Source organism: Pseudophryne corroboree, chromosome 4, assembly GCF_028390025.1.
Source record: "Pseudophryne corroboree isolate aPseCor3 chromosome 4, aPseCor3.hap2, whole genome shotgun sequence".
NCBI lineage: Eukaryota > Metazoa > Chordata > Amphibia > Anura > Myobatrachidae > Pseudophryne > Pseudophryne corroboree.
In genome coordinates this window covers 506296013-506319194 of record NC_086447.1, presented here as the reverse complement: position 1 = coordinate 506319194, position 23182 = coordinate 506296013, and the positions used below count along the sequence as shown (strand labels likewise).

General features: G+C 45.2%; 1 protein-coding gene across 1 annotated transcript in view; it reads left to right on the top strand.

The window, feature by feature from the left end:
- LOC134909865 (amine sulfotransferase-like) overlaps positions 1-23182 on the top strand; it is a 211438-nt gene that overhangs the window by 105324 nt on the left and 82932 nt on the right. Inside the window, exon 4 of the mRNA XM_063917192.1 lies at positions 8191-8320. Within this exon, the coding sequence (XP_063773262.1) occupies positions 8191-8320 (130 nt within the window). The remainder of the gene's footprint in view (positions 1-8190; positions 8321-23182) is intronic.

The window sequence follows — 23182 nt, the reverse complement described above, 5'->3', positions numbered from 1 at the left end:
CATATTAACACTTTAGTATTTCAATGGTGTGCTGCCCTGGGGTGGTCGGGCCTGAGCCGACTTTGTGGGGACCAAGCCCTGGACCTATGCTTAGTTAGGGACCTCCAGTAATAGAGCAGCCGTGAAGTGGCCTGGAGGCTTATCATATCTTTTGCAAAACATATGTAACGAAGAGCTCTAAATTTCCTATTATTACATAGTATATAGTTCTTCTTACTAACAGCCAGCAGAGTGCGTGGGAAAAATCCCTTTTGTATTTCTTGTCTAGAGTAACCCCCTCCCGCAGCACCTGGGGATTGTTACCAGCTTGATTAGAGCAGTTTTCCACTATTTATTGCAGTTCAGAGAGGCATAGATGGAGCCAGCATTAGGAGGGCATGCTGGGTCCTGTGGTGCCATTTGGAGGATACAGGGGTGCCTCCAGGTAAACTAGCTCTCAATCTGGATATGTTCTGTATGTGCCATTATCATGTGGCCATACATTAAGCAATTGTATGACCCATAGTGGATGTTATTATTATTATGCTGTGTATGGGTTTGGGGAGTGTTACCCCCCTGGTCTGGTGGGGCTGGGCCACCTTGGGGTAGCATGCCATATTATTTATTTAGCACTTATGTAACACTCCTATTTTTTCACTAATATTACTCTTTTGAGTATTTTATTAACACCCTTATTTTTGTAGCACTTTCTAACCCATAGCTTCTGCTTCTTTCTTAACACATATTAACACTTTAGTATTTCAATGGTGTGCTGCCCTGGGGTGGTCGGGCCTGAGCCGACTTTGTGGGGACCAAGCCCTGGACCTATGCTTAGTTAGGGACCTCCAGTAATAGAGCAGCCGTGAAGTGGCCTGGAGGCTTATCATATCTTTTGCAAAACATATGTAACGAAGAGCTCTAAATTTCCTATTATTACATAGTATATAGTTCTTCTTACTAACAGCCAGCAGAGTGCGTGGGAAAAATCCCTTTTGTATTTCTTGTCTAGAGTAACCCCCTCCCGCAGCACCTGGGGATTGTTACCAGCTTGATTAGAGCAGTTTTCCACTATTTATTGCAGTTCAGAGAGGCATAGATGGAGCCAGCATTAGGAGGGCATGCTGGGTCCTGTGGTGCCATTTGGAGGATACAGGGGTGCCTCCAGGTAAACTAGCTCTCAATCTGGATATGTTCTGTATGTGCCATTATCATGTGGCCATACATTAAGCAATTGTATGACCCATAGTGGATGTTATTATTATTATGCTGTGTATGGGTTTGGGGAGTGTTACCCCCCTGGTCTGGTGGGGCTGGGCCACCTTGGGGTAGCATGCCATATTATTTATTTAGCACTTATGTAACACTCCTATTTTTTCACTAATATTACTCTTTTGAGTATTTTATTAACACCCTTATTTTTGTAGCACTTTCTAACCCATAGCTTCTGCTTCTTTCTTAACACATATTAACACTTTAGTATTTCAATGGTGTGCTGCCCTGGGGTGGTCGGGCCTGAGCCGACTTTGTGGGGACCAAGCCCTGGACCTATGCTTAGTTAGGGACCTCCAGTAATAGAGCAGCCGTGAAGTGGCCTGGAGGCTTATCATATCTTTTGCAAAACATATGTAACGAAGAGCTCTAAATTTCCTATTATTACATAGTATATAGTTCTTCTTACTAACAGCCAGCAGAGTGCGTGGGAAAAATCCCTTTTGTATTAGTTATCCGAGCTAGTCAGGAACCTCCTAAAACCAGGAAAAGTGTCAGTGCATCATTGCACAAGAGTCCTGGGAAAAATGGTGGCTTATTACGAAGCGATTCCATTCGGCAGATTCCACGCAAGAACTTTTCAGTGGGATCTGCTGGACAAATGGTCCGGATCGCATTTTCAGATGCATCAGCGGATAACCCTATCTCCAAGGACAAGGGTGTCTCTCCTGTGGTGGTTACAGAGTGCTCATCTTCTAGAGGGCCGCAGATTCGGCATTCAGGATTGGATGCTGGTGACCACGGAGGCCAGCCTGAGAGGCTGGGCAGCAGTCACACAGGGAAAAAATTTCCAGGGAGTGTGATCAAGTCTGGAGATTTTTCTCCACATAAATATACTGGAGCTAAGGGCAATTTACAATGCTCTAAGCTTAGCAAGACCTCTGCTTCAAGGTCAGCCGGTATTGATCCAGTGGGACAACATCACGGCAGTCGCCCACGTAAACAGACAGGGCGGCACAAGAAGCAGGAGGGCAATGGCAGAAACTGCAAGGATTTTTCGCTGGGCGGAAAATCATGTGATAGCACTGTCAGCAGTGTTCATTCCGGGAGTGGACAACTGGGAAGCAGACTTCCTCAGCAGGCACAACCTCCACCCGGGAGAGTGGGGACTTCATCGGGAAGTCTTCCACATGATTGTGAACCGTTGGAAAAGACCAAAGGTGGACATGATGGCGTCCCGCCTGAACAAAAAACTGGACAAGTATTGCGCCAGGTCAAAAGACCCTCAGGCAATAGCTGTGGACGTTCTGGTAACACCGTGGGTGTACCAGTCGGTGTATGTCTTCCCTCCTCTGCTTCTCATACCCAAGGTATTGAGAATTATAAGACGTAGAGGAGTAAAACTATACTCGTGGCTCCGGATTGGCCAAGAAGGACTTGGTACCCGGAACTTCAAGAGATGCTCACAGAGGACTCATGGCCTCTGCCGCTAAGAAGGGACTTGCTTCAGCAAATACCATGTCTGTTCCAAGACTTACCGCGGCTGCGTTTGACGGCATGGCGGTTGAACGCCGGATCCTAAGGGAAAAAAGGCATTCCTGAAGAGGTCATTCCTACCCTGGTCAAAGCCAGGAAGGAGGTGACCGCACAACATTATCACCACATGTGGCGAAAATATGTTGCGTGGTGTGAGGCCAGGAAGGCCCCATGAAGAAATTTCAACTCGGTCGTTTCCTGCATTTCCTGCAAACAGGAGTGTCTATGGGCCTCAAATTGGGGTCCATTAAGGTTCAAATTTCGGCCCTGTCGATTTTCTTCCAGAAAGAATTGGCTTCAGTTCCTGAAGTCCAGAAGTTTGTCAAGGGAGTACTGCATATACAACCCCCTTTTGTGCCTCCAGTGGCACTGTGGGATCTCAACGTAGTTCTGGGATTCCTAAAATCACATTGGTTTAAACCGCTCAAATCTGTGGATTTGAAATATCTCACAGGGAAAGTGACCATGCTGTTGGCCCTGGCCTCGGCCAGGCGAGTGTCAGAATTGGCGGCGTTTGTCTCAAAAAGCCCATATCTGATTGTCCATTCGGACAGGGCAGAGCTGCGGACTCATCCCCAGTTTCTCCCTAAGGTGGTGTCAGTGTTTCACCCGAACCAGCTTATTGTGGTACCTGCGGCTACTAGGGACCTGGAGGACTCCAAGTTGCTAGATGTTGTCAGGGCCCTGAAAATATAGTTTCCAGGACGGCTGGAGTCAGGAAGACTGACTTGCTGTTATCCTGTATGCACCCAACAAACTGGGTGCTCTTGCTTCTAAGCAGTCGATTGCTAGTTGGATGTGTAGTACAATTCAGCTTGCACATTCTGTGGCAGGCCTGCCACAGCCAAAATATGTAAATGCCCATTCCACAAGGAAGGTGGGCTCATCTTGGGCGGCTGCCCGAGGGGTCTCGGCTTTACAACTTTGCCGAGCTGATACTTGGTCAGGGGCACACCCTGACTGAGGAGGACCTGGAGTTCTCTCATTCGGTGCTGCAGAGTCATCCGCACTCTCCCGCCCGTTTGGGAGCTTTGGTATAATCCCCATGGTCCTGACGGAGTCCCCAGCATCCACTTAGGACGTCAGAGAAAATAAGAATTTACTTACCGATAATTCTATTTCTCGTAGTCCGTAGTGGATGCTGGGCGCCCATCCCAAGTGCGGATTGTCTGCAATACTTGTACATAGTTATTGTTACAAAAATCGGGTTATTATTGTTGTGAGCCATCTTGTCAGAGGCTCCGCTGTTATCATGCTATTACCTGGGTTCAGATCACAGGTTGTACAGTGTGATTGGTGTGGCTGGTATGAGTCTTACCCGGGATTCAAAATCCTTCCTTATTGTGTACGCTCGTCCGGGCACAGTATCCTAACTGAGGCTTGGAGGAGGGTCATAGGGGGAGGAGCCAGTGCACACCACCTGATCCTAAAGCTTTTACTTTTGTGCTCTGTCTCCTGCGGAGCCGCTAATCCCCATGGTCCTGACGGAGTCCCCAGCATCCACTGCGGACTACGAGAAATAGAATTATCGGTAAGTAAATTCTTATTATTAGTAGCTCCGGCACCATTACTGGGGGCGGAGCTACATCGGAGCGGGCTCATCTACATTTTGGCGCCTTCCTCTGCATAAGCAGCAGCAGCCTCATACAGCTCCTCCACACGTTCACAGGATCACTGGTACCAGGTGTAGAGGGGGAGAGCTGCTATTGGTGCACAGTTTACAGACAGTGTCACTGTTCTATATATATGCACTTGCCACTTTAAATTATAAATATTTTATATATATATATATATATATATATATTTTTTTTTTATATATTCTTTTTTATTTATCTGTTTATATATTTATTATCATTGCATTATTCCATCATATTATGTATGGAGGACACACTCCTCTAACTCCTGCTAGTAAATTCTAAAAAAACATTAAAATATTTGTAATCCCATTATGCACTGGGTTCACTCTCCACATCAAATGTCAAATGTCTCTCCTCACTACACTCTGCACGTCTAATCATCTCTTCACCATATCTAATTTCATTAAGCATTTCACTAAATAGCATGTTGCATATGTCACATATTGTAGAGCATTGCACTACTGTGGCCGTCCGTTTATTGAAAATTAACAAAATATCACATGTATTAAAGACCACGACATAGATTTCACATTTTTTTCTGTCTGTTTTATTTATTTACATGTTACCATGGACACTGCAAAATCACAACCATTGAGTCTCCTTAGACTCCTGAAAAATAGCCGCCGCTACCCAGGCATTCCATATGGAACTCAACCCCCACAAAATGGACGCTGCGGTATCTGACATAATGGACATGCATCTCTTCTGAGACAAGAATCACGCCTGCTGCCACCCTGGACGTTGCACACACGCGCAGTGCACATGAATCGCCGCCGGCGCATGCGCACAAACAAACCGGAAGTGGGGCGGGAGTATCCGAGGTCACATGACGCGCCACCTCCGTCACCGGAAGTGTGGCGGAAGTGCCACAATTTACTCTTCTAAAGCCTCTCTGAACAATTCTACTATCTATAAACACTCGTTTTCCACCACTTAATGGCTACTTTGACCCATACTACCTGGGGCCAGACTGTAATGGAATGTCCTGTATTTCCTTATGTTAAAACACCTTTGTATGATTTTTTATTGGTCACATGATCTATGATGTCATCACACACCCACAGCATTGACTGCTAGGGCTATAAATAGGCATGCTGTCTCACTCTGTCCCTACCCTTTGAAGAAGTCTGATGTGACGAAACGCGTTGGGTTCCCTGTAGTGACCCCCTTGCCTATTTTGAAAAAGCTAAGTTTTTACCTTTTTTTACCTTTTTACCATTTTACCTTGTACCTTTGAAGAATCTCCAGCATTAGACGTCTCAGTCTCTCGCCTCACTAAGAAGGTGGTGCTCCCAGCTCCGGTCTTCTTTATGGTAAAGGACCCGGGAGATAGTAAAATTGAGACCACTCTGAAATCTATCTACACTGCTGCAGGTGTAGCTCAAAGACCGCTCATTGCTGGTTGCTGGATGACACATGCAATTTATACGTGGGCTACTCAAATTCAGGAGGGTCTTTCAGGTGGTGTGACCTTAGTTACTACTGTAACTTTCCTAAAACACATTCAGGACACGGCAAGAGTCCTCTGTAACTCCCTTAATAAGATTGGCAATATTAATGGTAGGACCACTGCTATGGCTGTGTCTGCACGCAAAGCCATATGGTTGCGTCAGTGGATTGCAGACGCTGACTCCAAACGCAATGTGGAATCTCTTTCCTCCGCAGGGGAATGGCTCTTCAGAGGTGAGTTGGACACATGGATCTCCGAAGCTACTGCAGGGAAATCCACATTTCTCTCTTCAGGGGCTCTGCCTGCTAGACGTGCCTACCCGGGGACCGCCTACTCAGTCCTTTCGGTCCTCCAGATTTCGATCTAGAGCCAGGGGTGCCTCCAACGCAGCTAGAGGCTCCAGAGGTAAGCCTAAGAATCCAGCCATTGACGGTTCTCAAGAACAGAGCACCAGTTCAGCTTCCACAAAGACTTCGGCATGACGGTGCCCAACCACCCCTAGGAGATCTCGTGGTGGGAGCTCGGTTACATCACTACAGCCACATCTTGGATGGTTCCTGCCAAGATGCCTGGGTAAGGAACCTTATCTCTCAGGGTTACATTTCAGGACCCATTTTGAATCGGAAGTCCTTGAATCCTTACCTGAAGGTTTTCAAATTCAGATGGAGTCTTTGAGAGCGGTGATCCTAGTGTCCCTGGATATCAAGGATGCTTACATCCATATCCCAATTTGGCCTCCTCATCAGGCCTATCTACGGTTCGCCAGGTTCTCCAGGTTCAGTCGGACAACACCACGGCAGTGGTGTACATCAATCAACAAGGAGGGACAAAAAGCAAGGCCTGTATGTGAGAAGTGTCCAAAATACTTCTCTGGGCGGAAAGAAATGCAAGAGCAGTTTTAATTCCTGGAGTGGACAACTGGGAAGTGGACTTCCTGAGTCGCCACAATCTCCACCCGGGGGAGTGAGGATTACACCCTCAGGTGTTTCAACAGATCGTCGACAGGTGGGGATGCCCACAGATCGACATGATGGCATCTCGCCTCAACAAGAAGCTTCGCTGCTACTGCTCGTGAACCAGAGACCCTCAGGCGAGCGCAGTGGATGCGCTGACATCGCCTTGGCCTTACCAGCTGGTCTACCTATTTCCTCCAATTCCGTTGATCCCAAGGGTGCTCAAGCGGATCAGACATCACAGAGTATAAGCAGTCTTGATTGCACCGGATTGGCCCTGGAGAGCATGGTACGCGGCTCTTCTGGACATGTCCATAGAAGACCCTTGGCCTCTGCCACTAAGAATGGATCTTCTTCAGCAAGGACCGCTCGTCTACCCGGACTTACGGCGGCTTTGTTTGACGGCATGGAAGTTGAGCGGAACATCCTAGAGGATACCCAGTTTGGGCAGGCGGTGCTGCAGATGTCTCTGCATGTTCCCGCACGTTCTGGAAGCTTTGGGACATCACCATCATACTAATCTGTCCCCAATATCCCTTATGGATGCTAGAGATAATAGGGTTTTAATACCTACCGGTAAATCCTTTTGTCGTAGTCCATAAGGGATATTGGGTGTCTGCCTCTGTGCTGTGACTTTCTGCAGGTTCTCTGTTATGTGTTACCTGTTCAGCTGTTGCTTTTTCTGTTGCCAGCCGTTGCTGGCCCGGTTTTGTTATGGTGTGCTGGTGTGTAAATCTCACCACACTTATTGTTGTTATGTTCCTTCTCTCAAGTATGTATTTTCACCTTCAGGCACTGTTTACCTATACTGCCTGTGGGAGGGGGCATAGAGGGGAGGAGACAGTACACTTAGTTGAAGAAATTTAAAGTGCACTGGCTCCTTTGGACCTGTCTATACCCCATCATACTAATCTCTCCCCAATATCCCTTATGGACTACGAGAAAAGGATTTACCGGTAGGCATTAAAATCCTATTTTGCGTATATGTCATCCTTGTGTTAAGTTATATGGCGAGGGACAAGATTTGCATCTGTTTGTCCACATATTTTATGATTGGAAGCCATTGGAAGCTGGTTTTGCCTTTTACATTGACCATACATAAGTTTAATTGGTCCAAGACTACCAACCAAGGGCATCGCTGAAAGTACCCTGATGCACCCCAGGGTGCCACAGCACCCAGATTGGGAACCACTGACATAGTGCCTAATTCAGATCCTGAATGATCTGCGGCTCATGTCGCGAAGTACCAATGTTCATTGAACGTCAGTAGATTGACAGTCTACATCCATTTGGGAGCAGTAAAGGGTGCGGCAATGGAAGAGTGCCAAGGTCAGGATCTCCATAGGAAGACTAAATTATACAATTTACACATTTGTTTAAAAAAAAAAAATGAAATATCTGTATGACATTTTGTTTTCTTCTTTAGGTTATTTATGTATCCAGAAATCCGAAAGATGTAGTGGTGTCATATTATCACTTCTTCAAACTTTTGGTCAACTTAAAACACATAACAATTACTTGGGAAGAATTCTTTGACCGATATATGTCAGGAAAAGGTATCCTATCATCTTTACAATGCATCTGAATATTTATTCTGTGAAATGATCACTAGCTACAACCAGTATTGTAATGTAATGAACCTTCTGTATTCAAATAACCAGAAAAAAATAAAAAAGTAAATCATAGGGAAATAGTAGGTAGAAAGATGGGAAAGATGATTTGTAACCATTTAGGAAATTATAGCATAAAGGATTTCTTTTGAACATTTAGATGAACCTACAGTACAGGTTGAGTATCCCATATCCAAATATTCCGAAATACGGAATTTTTTGAGTGAGACTAAGATAGTGAAACTTTTGTTTTCTAATGGGATGCGGTTATGTGACCGGCCGTCGGGAAACCACCAGTCACAATACCGACGCCGGAATCCCGAACGCTGAATAGCCCACCGGTCGGCATGCTGACCAACAGGGACTATTCCCACTAGTGGGTGTCCACAACACCCATAGAGTGGGAATAAAATCTGTGGCAAGTGCAGCGAGCCACTGAGCACGCAAGGTGCTTCGTTGCGCAGGCTTCCCCCCACCCCCCCCAGACATCCAAAAGCCGGGATACTGGGGTCGGTATGGTGACCTGCGGTCTCCCGGCCGCCGGTCACACGACCCCAACCCTTTCTGATGGCTAAATGTACACAAACCTTATTTAATGCACAAAGTTGTTAAAAATATTGGCGAAAATTACTTGCAGGCTGTATGTATAAGGTGTATATGAAAAAAGGAGATTTATGGTAAGACTTACCATGGTTAAATCTCTATGCGAGGTACAGTGGATTCCACAGGGAATAACATTGGGGTGTAGAGTTGGATCTTGATCTGAGGCACCAACAGGCTAAAGTTTTACTGTTCCAAGATGCATTGCACCGCCTCCTCTATATCACTGCCTCCAGGCACTGGAGCTCAGTTTTGTTAACCACTCCAATGCAGTAGCAGGTAAAAGTGACGGTAGATGTTAGCCACATAGAACCACATTCTCACGACAGGAGAAGTTACCAGCGGCTAATGCTATACAAACCAAATGAGCTAAGTGCATCAGGGTGGGCGCCCTGTGGAATCCAGTGTACCTCACAGAAAGAGATTTAACCATGGTAAGTCTTACCATAAATCTCCTTTTCTGCAGCGGGGTACACTGGGATTCCACAGGGAATAACATCGGGGATGTCCTAAAGCAGTTCCTCATGGGAGGGGACGCACTGTAGCGGGCACAAGAACCAGGCATCCAAAGGAGGCATCCTGGGAGGCGGAAGTATCAAAGGCATAGAACCTAATGAACGTGTTCCCTGAGGACCACGTAGCCGCCTTGCACAATTGTTCTAGGGACGCGCCACGGCGGGCCGCCTTAGAAGGTCCAACAGACCGAGTAGAATGGGCCTTAATAGCAGCAGGAGCTGGAAGTCCAGTCTGCGCAAAAGCTTGTGCAATCACCATTCTAATCCATCTAGCCAAGGCTTGCTTATTCGCTGGCCAGCCATGTTTGTGAAAACAAAAAAGGACAAAGAGAATCAGATCTCCTAAGGGAGGCGGTTCTCTTCACATAGATACGGAGAGCTGGTACCACATCCAAAGACCGCTCTTTGGAGGACAAACCAGGAGAGATAAAGGCCGGAACCACAATCTCTTGGTTAAGGGGGAAAGAAGACACCACCTTAGGTAGATAACCAGGGTGAGTTCTAAAAACCGCACGGTCACGGTGAAAAATCAGAAAGGGTGACCGACATGATAAAACACCAAAGTCTGAAACCCGTTGAGCAGAGGCAATAGCCAGCAAAAATAAGACCTTAAGCGTAAGCCATTTAAGGTCCATAGACTCAAGAGGCTCAAATGGAGACTCTTGCAGGGCATTCAGAACAACAGACAAATTACATGGAGCCACGGGAGAGACATAGGGAGGTTGAATCCGTAAAATACCCTCAGTGAAAGTGTGAACATCAGGAAGAGACGCAATCTTTCTCTGAAACCACACCGACAAGGCAGAAATATGAACCTTGAGGGAGGACAGACGAAGGCCTAAGTCCAGGCCCTGTTGCAGAAAAGCCAAAAGCTTGGCAGTACTGAACTTGTATACATCATAATTCTTAGCCGCACACCAGGTGAAGAAATAATTCCAGACCCTATAATAAATCCGAGCCGAAGCTGGTTTATGGGCTTTCAACATAGTTTGAATGACCGCTTCAGAACATCCCATGGCCCTCAGTAGTGAAGCTTCAAGAGCCACGCCGTCAAAGCCAGTCGGGCCAGATCCTGGTAGACAAAAGGTCCCTGAACGCGGAGGTCTGGGCGTTGTGGAAGCAGAAGAGGATGCTCTATCGAGATACCCTGCAGGTCTGAGAACCAATGCCATCTGGGCCACGCTGGAGCGATTACAAGTAGTATTCCTCCTTCTTGCTTGAACTTCCTTATTACCCTGGGCAGGAGTGACACCGGAGGGAACACGTACGCAGCCGAAAGTTCCATGGAATTGCCAGTGCGTCCACAAACGCTGCTTGAGGATCCTTTGTTCCTGCTCCGGACCGGAACTTTGTGATTGTGTCGAGACACCATCAGGTCTACATCTGGTAGGCCCCACTTGTCCACTAGTAGTTGAAATACTTCTGGATGAAGGCTCCACTCTCCGGCGTGTACGTCCTGATGACTGAGGAAGTCTGCTTCCCAGTTGCGGACCCCCGAAATGAACACTGCCGATATGGCTGGCAGATGGCGTTCCACTCATTGAAGAATCTTTGACACTTCCATCATTGCCATGCGGCTTCACATGCCGCCTTGATGATTTATGTACGCCAACGTGGTGGCGTTGTCCGACTGTACAGGCCTGAACAGACCTGTCTGTACCAGAGGCAGGGCAAGTTTCAGAGCATTGAACACTGCCCGCAACTTAACATTTATCGGGAGGAGAGATTCCTCCCTGGTCCACCGACCCTGAAGAAAGTGTTGCTCCAACACCGCACCCCAACCCCGCAGACTGGCATCTGTCGTTAGGAGGACCCAGTTGGAGATCCAGAAGGGACTACCCCAGCTCAATTGTTGGTCCTGTAGCCACCAGCTCAGTGACAGACGAACCTCCAGAGTCAAGGAGATCATGTGAGATCTGATCCGGTGAGGCAGGCCGTCCCACTTGGAAAGGATTAACTTCTGCAGAGTGTGAGAATGAAATGGAGTGTACTCCATGAGGCCTAGTACTTGCATCGCCGAGTGTATCGACACTCGTGGGTTAGAAAGGAAGCATCTTATCCTGTCCTGAAGTATTCAGGACCTTCTCTGGAGACGAGAAGAAATGTTGGTTGTGTGTGTCCAGTAATGCCCCCAGGTGCACCATGCTCTGAGCAGGGACCAGTGAGGACTTCTTCCAATTGATGAGCCACCCGTGTGCTTGTAGGAATTGGACTGTCAGTTCCAGATGACGGGTGAGAACCTCTGGGGAGTTCGCCAGATCAGCAAGTCATCCAGATACGGCAGGATCCTAATACTTTGCCAACGGAGAATGGCCGTCATGACTGCCATGACCTTGGTGAAATCCGAGGAGCTGTAGTCAGTCCAAAAGGCAAGGCTTGTAATTGATAATGTTGGTTGCCAATAGCAAACCACAGATACTGCTGATGCGATATGGGAATAGGTATGTGTAGGTAAGCATCCTGTATGTCCTGGGTCTCCAAAGCCAGAACAATAGAACAAAGAGTTTCCATACGGAATTTGGATACCTTCACAAATTTGTTCAAAGATTTAAGTTGAGAATGGGCCGGGAGGATCCATTCGGCTTCGGAACTAGGAACAGCATTGAATGAGACAGAGGCACCGGCACTATCACTCCTGTGTCCAGGAGGGATTACACCACCAAATGTAGAGTTTTTGCATTTAACGGATCCGAAGGGATAAACGTCAAGCAAAACCTGTGAGGGGGACGTGTCCTGAAAGAGATGGCGTATCGGCGAGTGACGACTTCCCTCACCCAGGCATCCGAAGTGTTCTGTAACCATACCTGGGTGGACTGCAGAAGTCGACCTTCCACCCTGGGATCCCCCAGGGGGAGGCCTGCCCCGTCATGCAGCAGGCTTGTCTGATTTGGAAGCAGGCTGATGGGCAGCCCAAGAACGTTTAGGCCTGGGCTTAGAGATTTTGGAAGTGCGAGCCTTTGCTTTACTTGGAGGTCGAAAGGAACGAAAAGTGATACTCTTAGCCTTCGGAGCCGAAGGATTAGTACTTGGTAGACATGCAGTTTTAGCAGATGCTAAATCAGCAACAATCTTGTTCAATTCTTCCCCGAATAGGATATCTACCTTAAAAGGGATCACCTCCTAGAGTTCAGGTCTACCGACCAGGACCGCAACCACAGAATTCGGCGAACCAGAATGGATGTAGTAGACGCTTTGGCCGCCAGTACACTGGCATCAGAGGCCACCTCCTGAATGAGAGGCTGTGGTAATATATGAAAGACACAGTCTGGCATTATCAGAAAAATTCAGAGGTAGCTCTCCCTCAACAGCTTCAACCGAGGCTTCAATACCATTTGCAGCCCAAGAAGCAGCTATAGCGGGTCTATATACAGCACCCGCAAGAGTGTAAATAGACTTTAAGCACCCTCCACACTCTTATCCATCGGTTCTTTCAGAGAGGTGACGATAGTGACAGGCAGAGTAGAAGACACCACAAGATGAGCTACATGTGAGTCCACCGGTGGTGGTGTTTCCCAATTCTTACTTAACTCTGCAGAGAGGGGATAACGAGCTAGCATCTTTTTAGACAGGGATAATTTCTTCCCTGGATGCTCCCAGGATTCCCGACGTATGTCAACCAAATGGTCAGAATGTGGCAAAACTAATTTAGTAACCTTCTGACGTTTGAATTTATCAGATTTCTTAGACGTATCTGGAGGATCAGTTTCATCCTCAATCTGAAGAATCCGTTTGATAGCCTCCAACAGGTCTGGAACATCAACCTGCGTTGTGGAATCCTCATCAGAAGCATCTGCATCAGTGTCTGATGGGTCAGTATATACCCCATCTTTATCGGATGAAGTATCCGAAACATGAGTGGATTGTGAGGAAGAAATGGCCCGCTTAGATGACACCTTGGTTTTAGGAGGGCGAGGGTTATGGTTTTGTTTAACCAAAGACTGATTTAATTGCTGTAACTGAGTAGACAATATGTGGCTGTAATGGCACAGGAGGTCCCACAGGGGGCGTAAGTCTCGTTACAAGCGTAGACAGTAAATTAGAAAAAGCAGCCCAAGGTGGGTCTTGATGTGCCACCGGTGCTGCAGACTGACTGAGGGGTACAGAACCCTTGGTACCTGGACCCTCTTCTGGAATATTTTCCTCTGATAAATCTGCGGTGTCAGCACTGCATGATGCAGGATCAGCCACGGATCTCCCACCCTGTGTAGCAGACATTATATGGAAACGTAGCCTTAGGGCGTAACAGTACAATATAGCCAGACACAGTACCTGACAAAAAAAACCTGTGGAGTGTGACTGCAAATGCAACACACAGAGGATTTAAGTAGTATATTGTGACTGAAATACGCAGAGAAAAATACAAAACAGTATATCCTGTGAAACACTATGTAATATATAGGACCCTGACGCACTTAGTCCCCCTCAAGGTACAGAATATAGTGATAGCAAGATGTGATACATGGAATGGAAACCACACATCAGCTATAGGCACACAGTCACATGTACAATGCAGAAATTATTACACACAACAATAAGACTAGTACTAGTAATACTATGTATGTATACAGATATAACAATGCACAGTAAACACTGGATGTATATCACAGAATACTTGTACTAAATATTCCTGTAATTATGCACTTGTTCTTAACTAACACTGTCTAAACGACATGTAGAATACTTAAGTGTCCTGTAAATGCACAACGCTGATGAGGCAGGCGACTTTACAGAGGAGACAGTGCCCAGGAGTCCCAGAATCAGCGCAGCTCTGTGTAATGGTGCCCAAACGCTGACAGGGAGAGAGAGAGATGCAGCTCCAGGGCGGGAATATCTGCTATAGATGGCGCCTGAGGGAGGGGCTACAGGTCAGCCCCTCTGCTGGGCTTCACCACTGAGTACTATGGAGCCTGTAATAAACGGATTTTAGTAAATCTGACCTGTGCTCCCTGCCCTGGTGGATATACAGTAGTGGGGTCACTGCACGGCCACAGTGTCCACACCAGCGGCACGGTCCGTCTCCTGGGACCGCGTCCGGATCGCGATTCTGGGGGACCCTCTTACCTCCTCCCTCTCAGTGCGGTCATGCAATCCAGGAGAGCAGCGGCGGTATGTGCGCCAGATGAGACCGGAGCGCCTCCGCTGTAAGTACCCGGCAACCAGGGCGCAGGAGTATACAGCGCCGCTGGGGGAGGTGATGCAGTCGCAGCACGATATGTCAGTGTGACATATAGCATCTAGTGCCTGTGCTGCGGCCCTTGAAGTCTTCTTTCTTCTCAGAAAAGCTCTTTTCAGGGATGCCTAACGCAGCCCTCCCTGTTAGCTGCCTGCACTGCAGGCACCAACTTACAAACTGAGCTCCAGTGCCTGGAGGCGGGGATATAGAGGAGGCGGTGCAATGCATCTTGGGAACAGTCAAAGCTTTAGCCTGTTGGTGCCTCGTATCAAGATCCAACTCTACACCCCGATGTTATTCCCTGTGGAATCCCAGTGTATCCTGCTGCAGAAATAAATGCATTCTGTCCTTAGACTTGGGTCCCACCCCCATGAGATCTCATTATGGTAATTATTCCAAAATACGGATAAATCCGATATCCAAAATTCTTCTGGTCCCAAGCATTTTGGATATGGGATACTCAACCTGTATTTGTCCATATTGGTTAGTAAAACACTAACCAATAGGTTCATCTAAATGATCAAAAGAAATCCTTTTTATATGTGATAAATCTATCTCCTCTCTCTTAGGAGTCTATTTGAAATGTCATGAAAAGTAACATTCCTTGCCGCTGCATATTGTGGCAAGTGAAAATGCCTTTTCGCGGCTAATTAGCATTAGAAAGAAGGCTGAACATATTATCCAAAAAGAGCCTTCCTAGTGATTTAAAAAATAATCTTATACTGTAGCTTGCACAATCTCTCTACTTCCAGGTTCAGACCCAATTGACCAAATTCATGTACAAGCGCTAGTTTATGACAGGGAGCCTTTGGATCCCTCTGCAATAAGATCTGGGGTATTATAGCCTTTAATTAGAACAACACTGTATGTTGTCAGTAATCAGTTATAGGGCCTAATTCTGAGTTGATCGCAGCAGCAAGTTTGTTAGCAATTGGGCAAAACCATGAGCACTGCAGGGGGGACAAATATAACACGTGCAGAGAGAGTTAGATTTGGGTGGGGTGTATTCAAACTGAAATCTAAATTGCAGTGTAAAAATAAAGCAGCCAGTATTTACCCTGCACAGAAACAAAATAACACACCCAAATCTAACTCTCTCTGCAAATGTTATATCTGCCCCCCTGCAGTGCACATGGTTTTTCCCAATTGCTAACAAACTTGCTCCTGCGATCAACTCAGAATTACCCCCATAGTTAGAGATGCCGGAATATTTATTCTAGCTTTGGGCTTGGTTCTAATTAGAGATGTGCACCAGACACTTTTCGGGTTTTGGTTTTGGATCTGGACCTCCATTCGTGTTTTGGATCTGGATTGGTTTTGCCAAAACCACCCTTTCGGGTTTTGGTTTTGGATCTGGATTGATTTTGCCAAAACCACCCTTCCGGGTTTTGGTTTTGGATTTGAATTTTTTTGGAAAAAAAACATAAAAACAGATAGCATCACAGATTTTGTTTTTCATATTTTCTTTGATCCTACAGTATTATTAACCTCAATAATATTAATTTCCACTCATTTCCAGTCTATTCTGAACACCTCACATCTCACAATGTTGTTTTTAGGGCAAAAAGTTGCACTGAGGTAGCTGGATGACTAAGCTAAGTGACAGTGGGCTGCACAAACACGTGGCTCATCTAGGAGTGGCACTGCAGTGGCAGACAGGATGGCAGTTTAAAAAACTAGGCCCCAAAGAGTATATAATGCAAAGAAAAAAGAGGCGCAAGATGGAATTGTCCTTGTCCTTGTTATGTTGTTTAAACAGGACATGCACAGTTTAATAACCCACCCCATCATTTCAGCAACCGCTGAAAAAAGCTTGCAAGTTCTCTGAATCATAGCTAGCTACAAACATACTACCTCCATATTTGATAACTTTTTACATTATGAGAAGAGGCAAGAGAAAGACGACAGTGTCAAGAAGGTGATTAAAAATTACAGGGGCACACGCAATCGGGAACATCACACAGGCTTTCACCTCCACTCCTATATTGGTGTGGAACAGAAAGGACTTTGACCAAGCAAATACTGTATATAATTACCACATTACTGGACAAACTGAAAAACTAGGGGCCAAAGCCTCAGAATTTGTACCCTGAATTTGCGGGTATGCAAATAAACTGGTGTATACCACAGGATCAAGATTAGATATTTTCCCCTCAACAGACTGAAAATCTCATGGGTTTCTTTTTTTTCCATTTTTTTAATTGCATTTTTGTTTTCATATTTTGTGGCAAATGCCTTATTTTTGTTTTTCACATCTCCTAGTTACACACGTGAGCATACCTGTGTGTCCCAGTTACACGCATGTGAGCATACCTGTTTATTTTATTCATATTTTATTTTTAAATAAAGCAGCCCCTTATATGTTTTAGCAGCCCCTCGTGAGCCCCCACAGCAGCCCCTGATCGGGCAAGTTGAGTTTGGGTGGGTTCGGTACAGTACTAAGCAGGACTGTGCAGTGATTTTTTTATTATTGAGCCCCTGCCCTAGTGGAGCTTACCACTCTAGTCCAAACTCATTTCATACTACAAATAGGACTGTGGGGGGAAGCAATACTAACCTGTGCCACCAGCATGCCTCAGCCGAGTAAGCCAGACAACTTCCTGACTGTAAGCCACCATGAGACTCCATACTGGGCTCTTATTCAGTAACTGTTTGTGCCTCACATGAGCTCCTGACCCATCTAGTGCTGCAGTACTATGGAAAGCTGATGCAATGCAAGATCACTGAACCTCTGTATTTCTAACACCGCGAGGTCTTGCGATAACCCTACGCAGCCCTTATATTGTGCAATTATTAAGGAGAAAAATTTACAAAATAAAGGAAAAGAACCCTGTACAACAAATGTGTATCTTGTAAATAATCCCGAAATGTGGAACATTAATAATAAATCAAAATTAAGGTTGACTAATTGGAGCCATTCATTTGAGTCCCTAACGTGAAATAATTGAGAAGAATCTCTCTCTAATGCTGGGTACACAGTGCACGCGGGAGATATATCTATTAGAGATGAGCGGGTTCAGACAGGGCACCCCTGGAATTATACGGCATGACTTCTGGATTTATACAGCAGATAGGCAGCACCCCTGGAAAATTGCACAGCAGAAAGGCAGCAGCTCCCCTGGACTTAAACGGCAGTGGGGCAGCACCCCTAGACTGATGGGGCAGCACCCCTGGCATGACGTGGCAGACAAAGAAAAGATGTGCAAGATGGAATTGTTCTTGGGCCCTCCCACCCACCCTTATGTTGTATAAACAGGACATGCACACTTTAACGAACCCATCATTTCTGCGACAGGGTCTGCCATACGATTGTGGCCGAAATGATTGGTTTGTTTGAGCCCCCACCAAAAAAGAAGCAAATAATCTCTCCTTGCATAAACTGGCTCTACAGAGGCAAGATGTCATCCTCATCCTCCGATTCCTCATCCTCTTTAGTATTACATCCACAACCTCACAGAGAAATAATTCCACACCGAAGAGGTGGATTTTTTCTATTATGTCCTTGAGGATGTTGGGGACACCAAAAGAACCATGGGATATAGACGGATCCGCAGGAGACATGGGCACTTTAAGACTTTCAAAGGGGGCGTGACCTGGCTCCTCCCTCTATATCCCTCCCCAGACTCAGTTTATAAAATGTGCCCTGCAAGATGGAGGTACTCGGGGGAGCTCTTAGAGTTTCTCTGAAAAGACTTAATGTTAGGTTTTTTATTTTGGGGAGATCTGCTGGCTACAGACTCCCTGCTTCGTGGGAAAGAGGGGAGAGCAGTCTAGACCCACTTCTAATGAGTTTCAGGGCTCTGCTGCTGCTGACAGGCTGCCTTCAGCTCCTGAGGGGAGATGAACGCCGGGCTCTCCTGGATGCTCGCTCCCACAGCTTGCCGTCCCCCCTCTTCAAGCCAGAAGTCAGAAGACAGGTGAGTATGTGAGGAAAAGACATCTTCTCTTCAACAAAGACGGCATATAGAGGTACCGCGCAGCATGATTTGCTCAGTGCGCGCCAGGCTCCCGGACTGTACACACCGCTGGGTGCAGGGCGCTGGGGGGGGGGGGCGCCTTGGGGAGCTAAAAATACCTCATAAATAAGGCTGGCATATCTGTACAGTGCCCTGGCATTGCCTGCAAACCCCCGCCAGGATAAACATGTAAAAATAAGCGGGAAGAAGCGTGCCATGTTGGGGGCGGGACTTCTTCCTCCAGGCTCACTCGGCGCCATTTCCTCTTCCAAGCAGCAGCGCTGGTCCTCCCTCACAGCAGACAAGTACCAGGGGCTATAAAAACGAGGGGGGGGGCAGATTATTTCTATACAGATATATAGCGCTGCAGCTCTGTGACACTTGAGGGTATTTTCAGACCTGCACTTTGGCGCTGGGGTGTAAGCTGGCTCCTTTCCTTTTGTTCCCTCACAGGCTTTTCTTTGGGTGCTGTTAGGGAGACAACATGTCTAAGGCAGAATTTTCCTCTCAAGGGGATAATTTATTGGGGACAATATTTTGGGGGTCCTGTCTGCACCGCCGACGGCTGATTGGTTAACTGCTTTAAATGCTAATGTTACACTGTTAAATCAAAAGTTTACTGAATCTGACTCTCAACTGCAGATTTGGAAGAAATCAGTAGATGACGCTTTATTTCAAGGATCACTGAAACGTAGTGTTGACCAATTAGATGAGACAGATACCGACTCGGACTCTGATACCGGTGCCGATTATGCTGATTCTAGGTTAGATCCTAAATTGGCTAAGAGTATTCAATATATGATTGTGGCTGTCAAAGACATATTACGTATTGATGAGGACCCCTTTACACCAGAAACGAGGGTCCTTATTTACAAAGAAAAGAGACGCTCGGTGTCTTTTCCTCCTTGTTTTGAACTAAATGACCTTTTTGATGGCATTTGGAATACACCTGATAAGAAATTTCTCATTCCTAATAGGATCAAGGTGGCATACCCCTTTCCCGCAGCGGATAGGGATAAGTGGGAAATACCACCCACAGTAGACAAAGCCCTAGCACGCTTGTCTAAACAGGTAGCGCTCCCTGTGGCTCAGTCGACGACTCTTAAGGAGCCGGCTGATCGTAAGCAGGAGGCTACTTTAAAAGCTATTTTTACTACCACGGGGATGCAGCTTAGACTGCTTATTGCGTCAGCGTGGGTTAGTAGCGCCATTGAAAAATGGAAAGAAAACAAATTTACACCCACAAGAAAATGCGCTAACCAGCTGCAGGTCAATGGACTTTCAAGGATAGGGTGTTACCCACACCCAAAAATGGAAGATATTGTAAAACAGAAAAGATTTTCCCCGAAAGTCCTCTTTCCTGCGCTCAACCCTTTAATACAAAAAGGCAATAAAGTCTCTACTTATCTTAGACTTGAGGTTCCCTTTAATTTTCTCTGCTCCTCGTACTCATATGTACAAATTTTTTAGCGATGGTACATGAAAAAAAGAGATCAGAGATACAATCTAGTGTAGTGTGTTCATAAATTTCAAGGATAAAAAAAACTTTCAATATGAATCATATAGTCCAGAAACGTATATAATAAAAATATAATGTTATTTATTGCCGGAAAAAAAGTTCCTCATCACATGAAGAAACAGTAAAATTCATTACACATCCAGGACATATGAGGGTGGCTTCCTACCAGATCTTGGATTTTTTGAAGTGCGTCAAAGCAAAAGTGCTGTATAGATGTTTAATGTCCCCGGGGACGAAACAGCTCCAAGCCGTGGGCACCTCGTCTTCTCCTCGTCTGGTCAATCAGCCACCGGTCGTCACAATCAGCCAACGCGTTTCGATCAATCCGTTGATCTTTTTCAAGGCATATGCTGTCTGTCCCTCTTCCCAGATATTTATACCCCTGTGTGTTTGTGATCCTAAATACTGGGAGGAGCCACTCTCATTTACAATTAAAACCATATACATACATTATATTAATCTTTTGTCTAATCTAACAGTCAGGTTCTATTCTGATCAGTACAATGTATCTATCATATAAAAATCGCATTAGCAAGTGCTTTATTTCATTTAAAAAACATAAAAAACTATAAATTGCCGTGACCGGAAGTGCCCTGTGCACTTCCGTTTCTTCCCCTCATTTCCCATCTCAAAAGGTTCCATATTCTAATGGGGAACGGATCCTCTGGTGCAACTTCCGGTTGTCTCTGCTGTATGATTGAGACTCCCGGTCACGTGATCAGGCCGGATGTTCCTCGGCGGCCATTTTTGTAGTCCAAACAGTGATTCCGATTCTACCAGCTTTACTCTTTGTCTGAAAACTGATAGTGCATAAGATAAGTTTCCTGTACACATATATATAAAAACAGCTCCATACATATATATATATCAATTCCATTATTAGACTTATTGTCATTGCGGCGGATTCTCCCGGTCACGTGATTATAACGGAAGTTCCGCCGCGGCCATTTTGGTAGTTCTAACATCTTATAAAAAATAATAGTGTACTACCAACATTATTTTACAGTTAAAAAACATATAAAAAGGTGCCAAGAGTCCATCATTTTAATATAGAAACTAGAACTAGGATAGGCAATACGATTTTTATCTGTCTATAAATACATTAAATCTAATGTCATTCTCCACATTAATGTAGGTTTACTGTCTATACCGCAAATATTTTCACATTATTCGACACTCTAAAAATTATGATCATCATACAGATTAAAATAAACTTAGTAATTTGAATCTCATATCCAGATAATTTAAAAAAATGCAAAAATAGAATTGATACATCTTCTTTCCGGATAATCTACTATAATAGAAGAAATAGTGCAGTTTACTTATAATGGTTTAAAGGACAAGGGTCCAGACACCCCAGTTTTAGGGCATATATATCTTTACTCCAGGAACCACTTAACTTCAAAGTCCTTATTCAAACCCCCTGGGTGTAACGTCTTTAAGGAATGTATATATTGCATCTCCGTTTTCGCCAAGGTCGCAGCCGTATTGTTGCACCTCCAGCTTCCTTTCACTTGTTTCAGTGCACCAAATTTTTTCACATTTTTTATGTCTTGGTTATGGACCTTTTTAAAGTGTGCAGAAAGTGTGTGTATTTCAACCCCATTTTTAATGTTGCGTAAATGTTCCGCAAGCCTCACTTTCAAATTTCTGCTGGTCCTACCAATATAGAATAAACCACAACTGCATTCCAAAAAATATATCACATTCAGTGAAGAGCAGGTTATAAATTCCTCAATCCTGAGATTTTTTCCATTTATCTCAATCTCTGTGCACTTATTAACACCACTAACTGATTTACACATACGGCAGATCCCGCACCGGTAAAATCCCTTTGAAAGGGTGCGGATATTTGCCCTCGGTGGTGAGTAAGCGCTCCTAACCAGTTTATCCTTTATATTTTTGGCTTTTCGATAGATAAACTGAGGATGATCGGGGAGTTGTTTCTCTAATAACGGATCACCTCTCAGGACTGACCAATGCTTTTTAAATATACATTCTATTTGTTTATGTTGGGCATTATAATTCGTAATAAAAGCCATAGAGAAATCTTTTTTCTCATCACCAGAAACATTTGACTTTATCTTTGGAACTAACAGAACCTTCCTGTCTATACCTTTACATTTAAGTTTTGCTTTTTCAATACTTTTCTGACTGTATCCACTTCTTTGGAAACTCTTGGTCATTATTCCCGCTTGTTCCTCATAGGTTTTATTGTCCGTACAGTTCCTTTTCAACCTTTGCAGTTGGCTGTTAGGTATGGACTCCAACCAGTTGACATGGTGGCAACTGGTGGTGTGGATGTATGTTCCTGAGTCCGTTGGTTTTGTATAATTACGGGTCTTTAAGGATCCGTTATCCACATATATGTTTAAATCCAAAAAATTCACATTATTGTTGCTGATGTCAAATGTTAATAGAATATTATACTCATTTCTGTTCAGCTGTTCACAGAAAAGGGACAAGGTCTCTCTGTCTCCTCTCCAAAAGAAGATTATATCATCGATATATCTTGACCAGGATACCAGGTTCGCCCCGAATTGATTGTTCTGCCACACATGTTGGTCTTCCCACATACCCATGAACATGTTGGCATAACTCGGGGCGAACCTGGTACCCATGGCCGTCCCAACTCTCTGTACATAGAAAGAATCCTTAAAATGAAAGTAATTATTGCGCAAAATGAAATCTATTCCCTTTACTAAAAAGTCACATAATTCAGATCCATAGTCACTATTCTCCAAATATGTAATGGCCGCCTCTATCCCTAAATCATGGTTTATAATCGTATATAGCGAACTTACGTCCGCTGTAACGATATAACAGTTATCATCCCATTGTACATTCTCTATCACATTCAGGGCATCCCTCGTATCCTTTAAATGTGAGCGATTTTTTAATATTAGAGGCTGTAAATGAAAATCAATGAATTCAGACATATTTGCAGTGATGGAATTTATTCCGGACACTATCGGCCTACCAGGGGGGTTGTGGGCATCCTTGTGGACTTTTGGCAAGATGTATATAACAGGTATGCTAGGATTA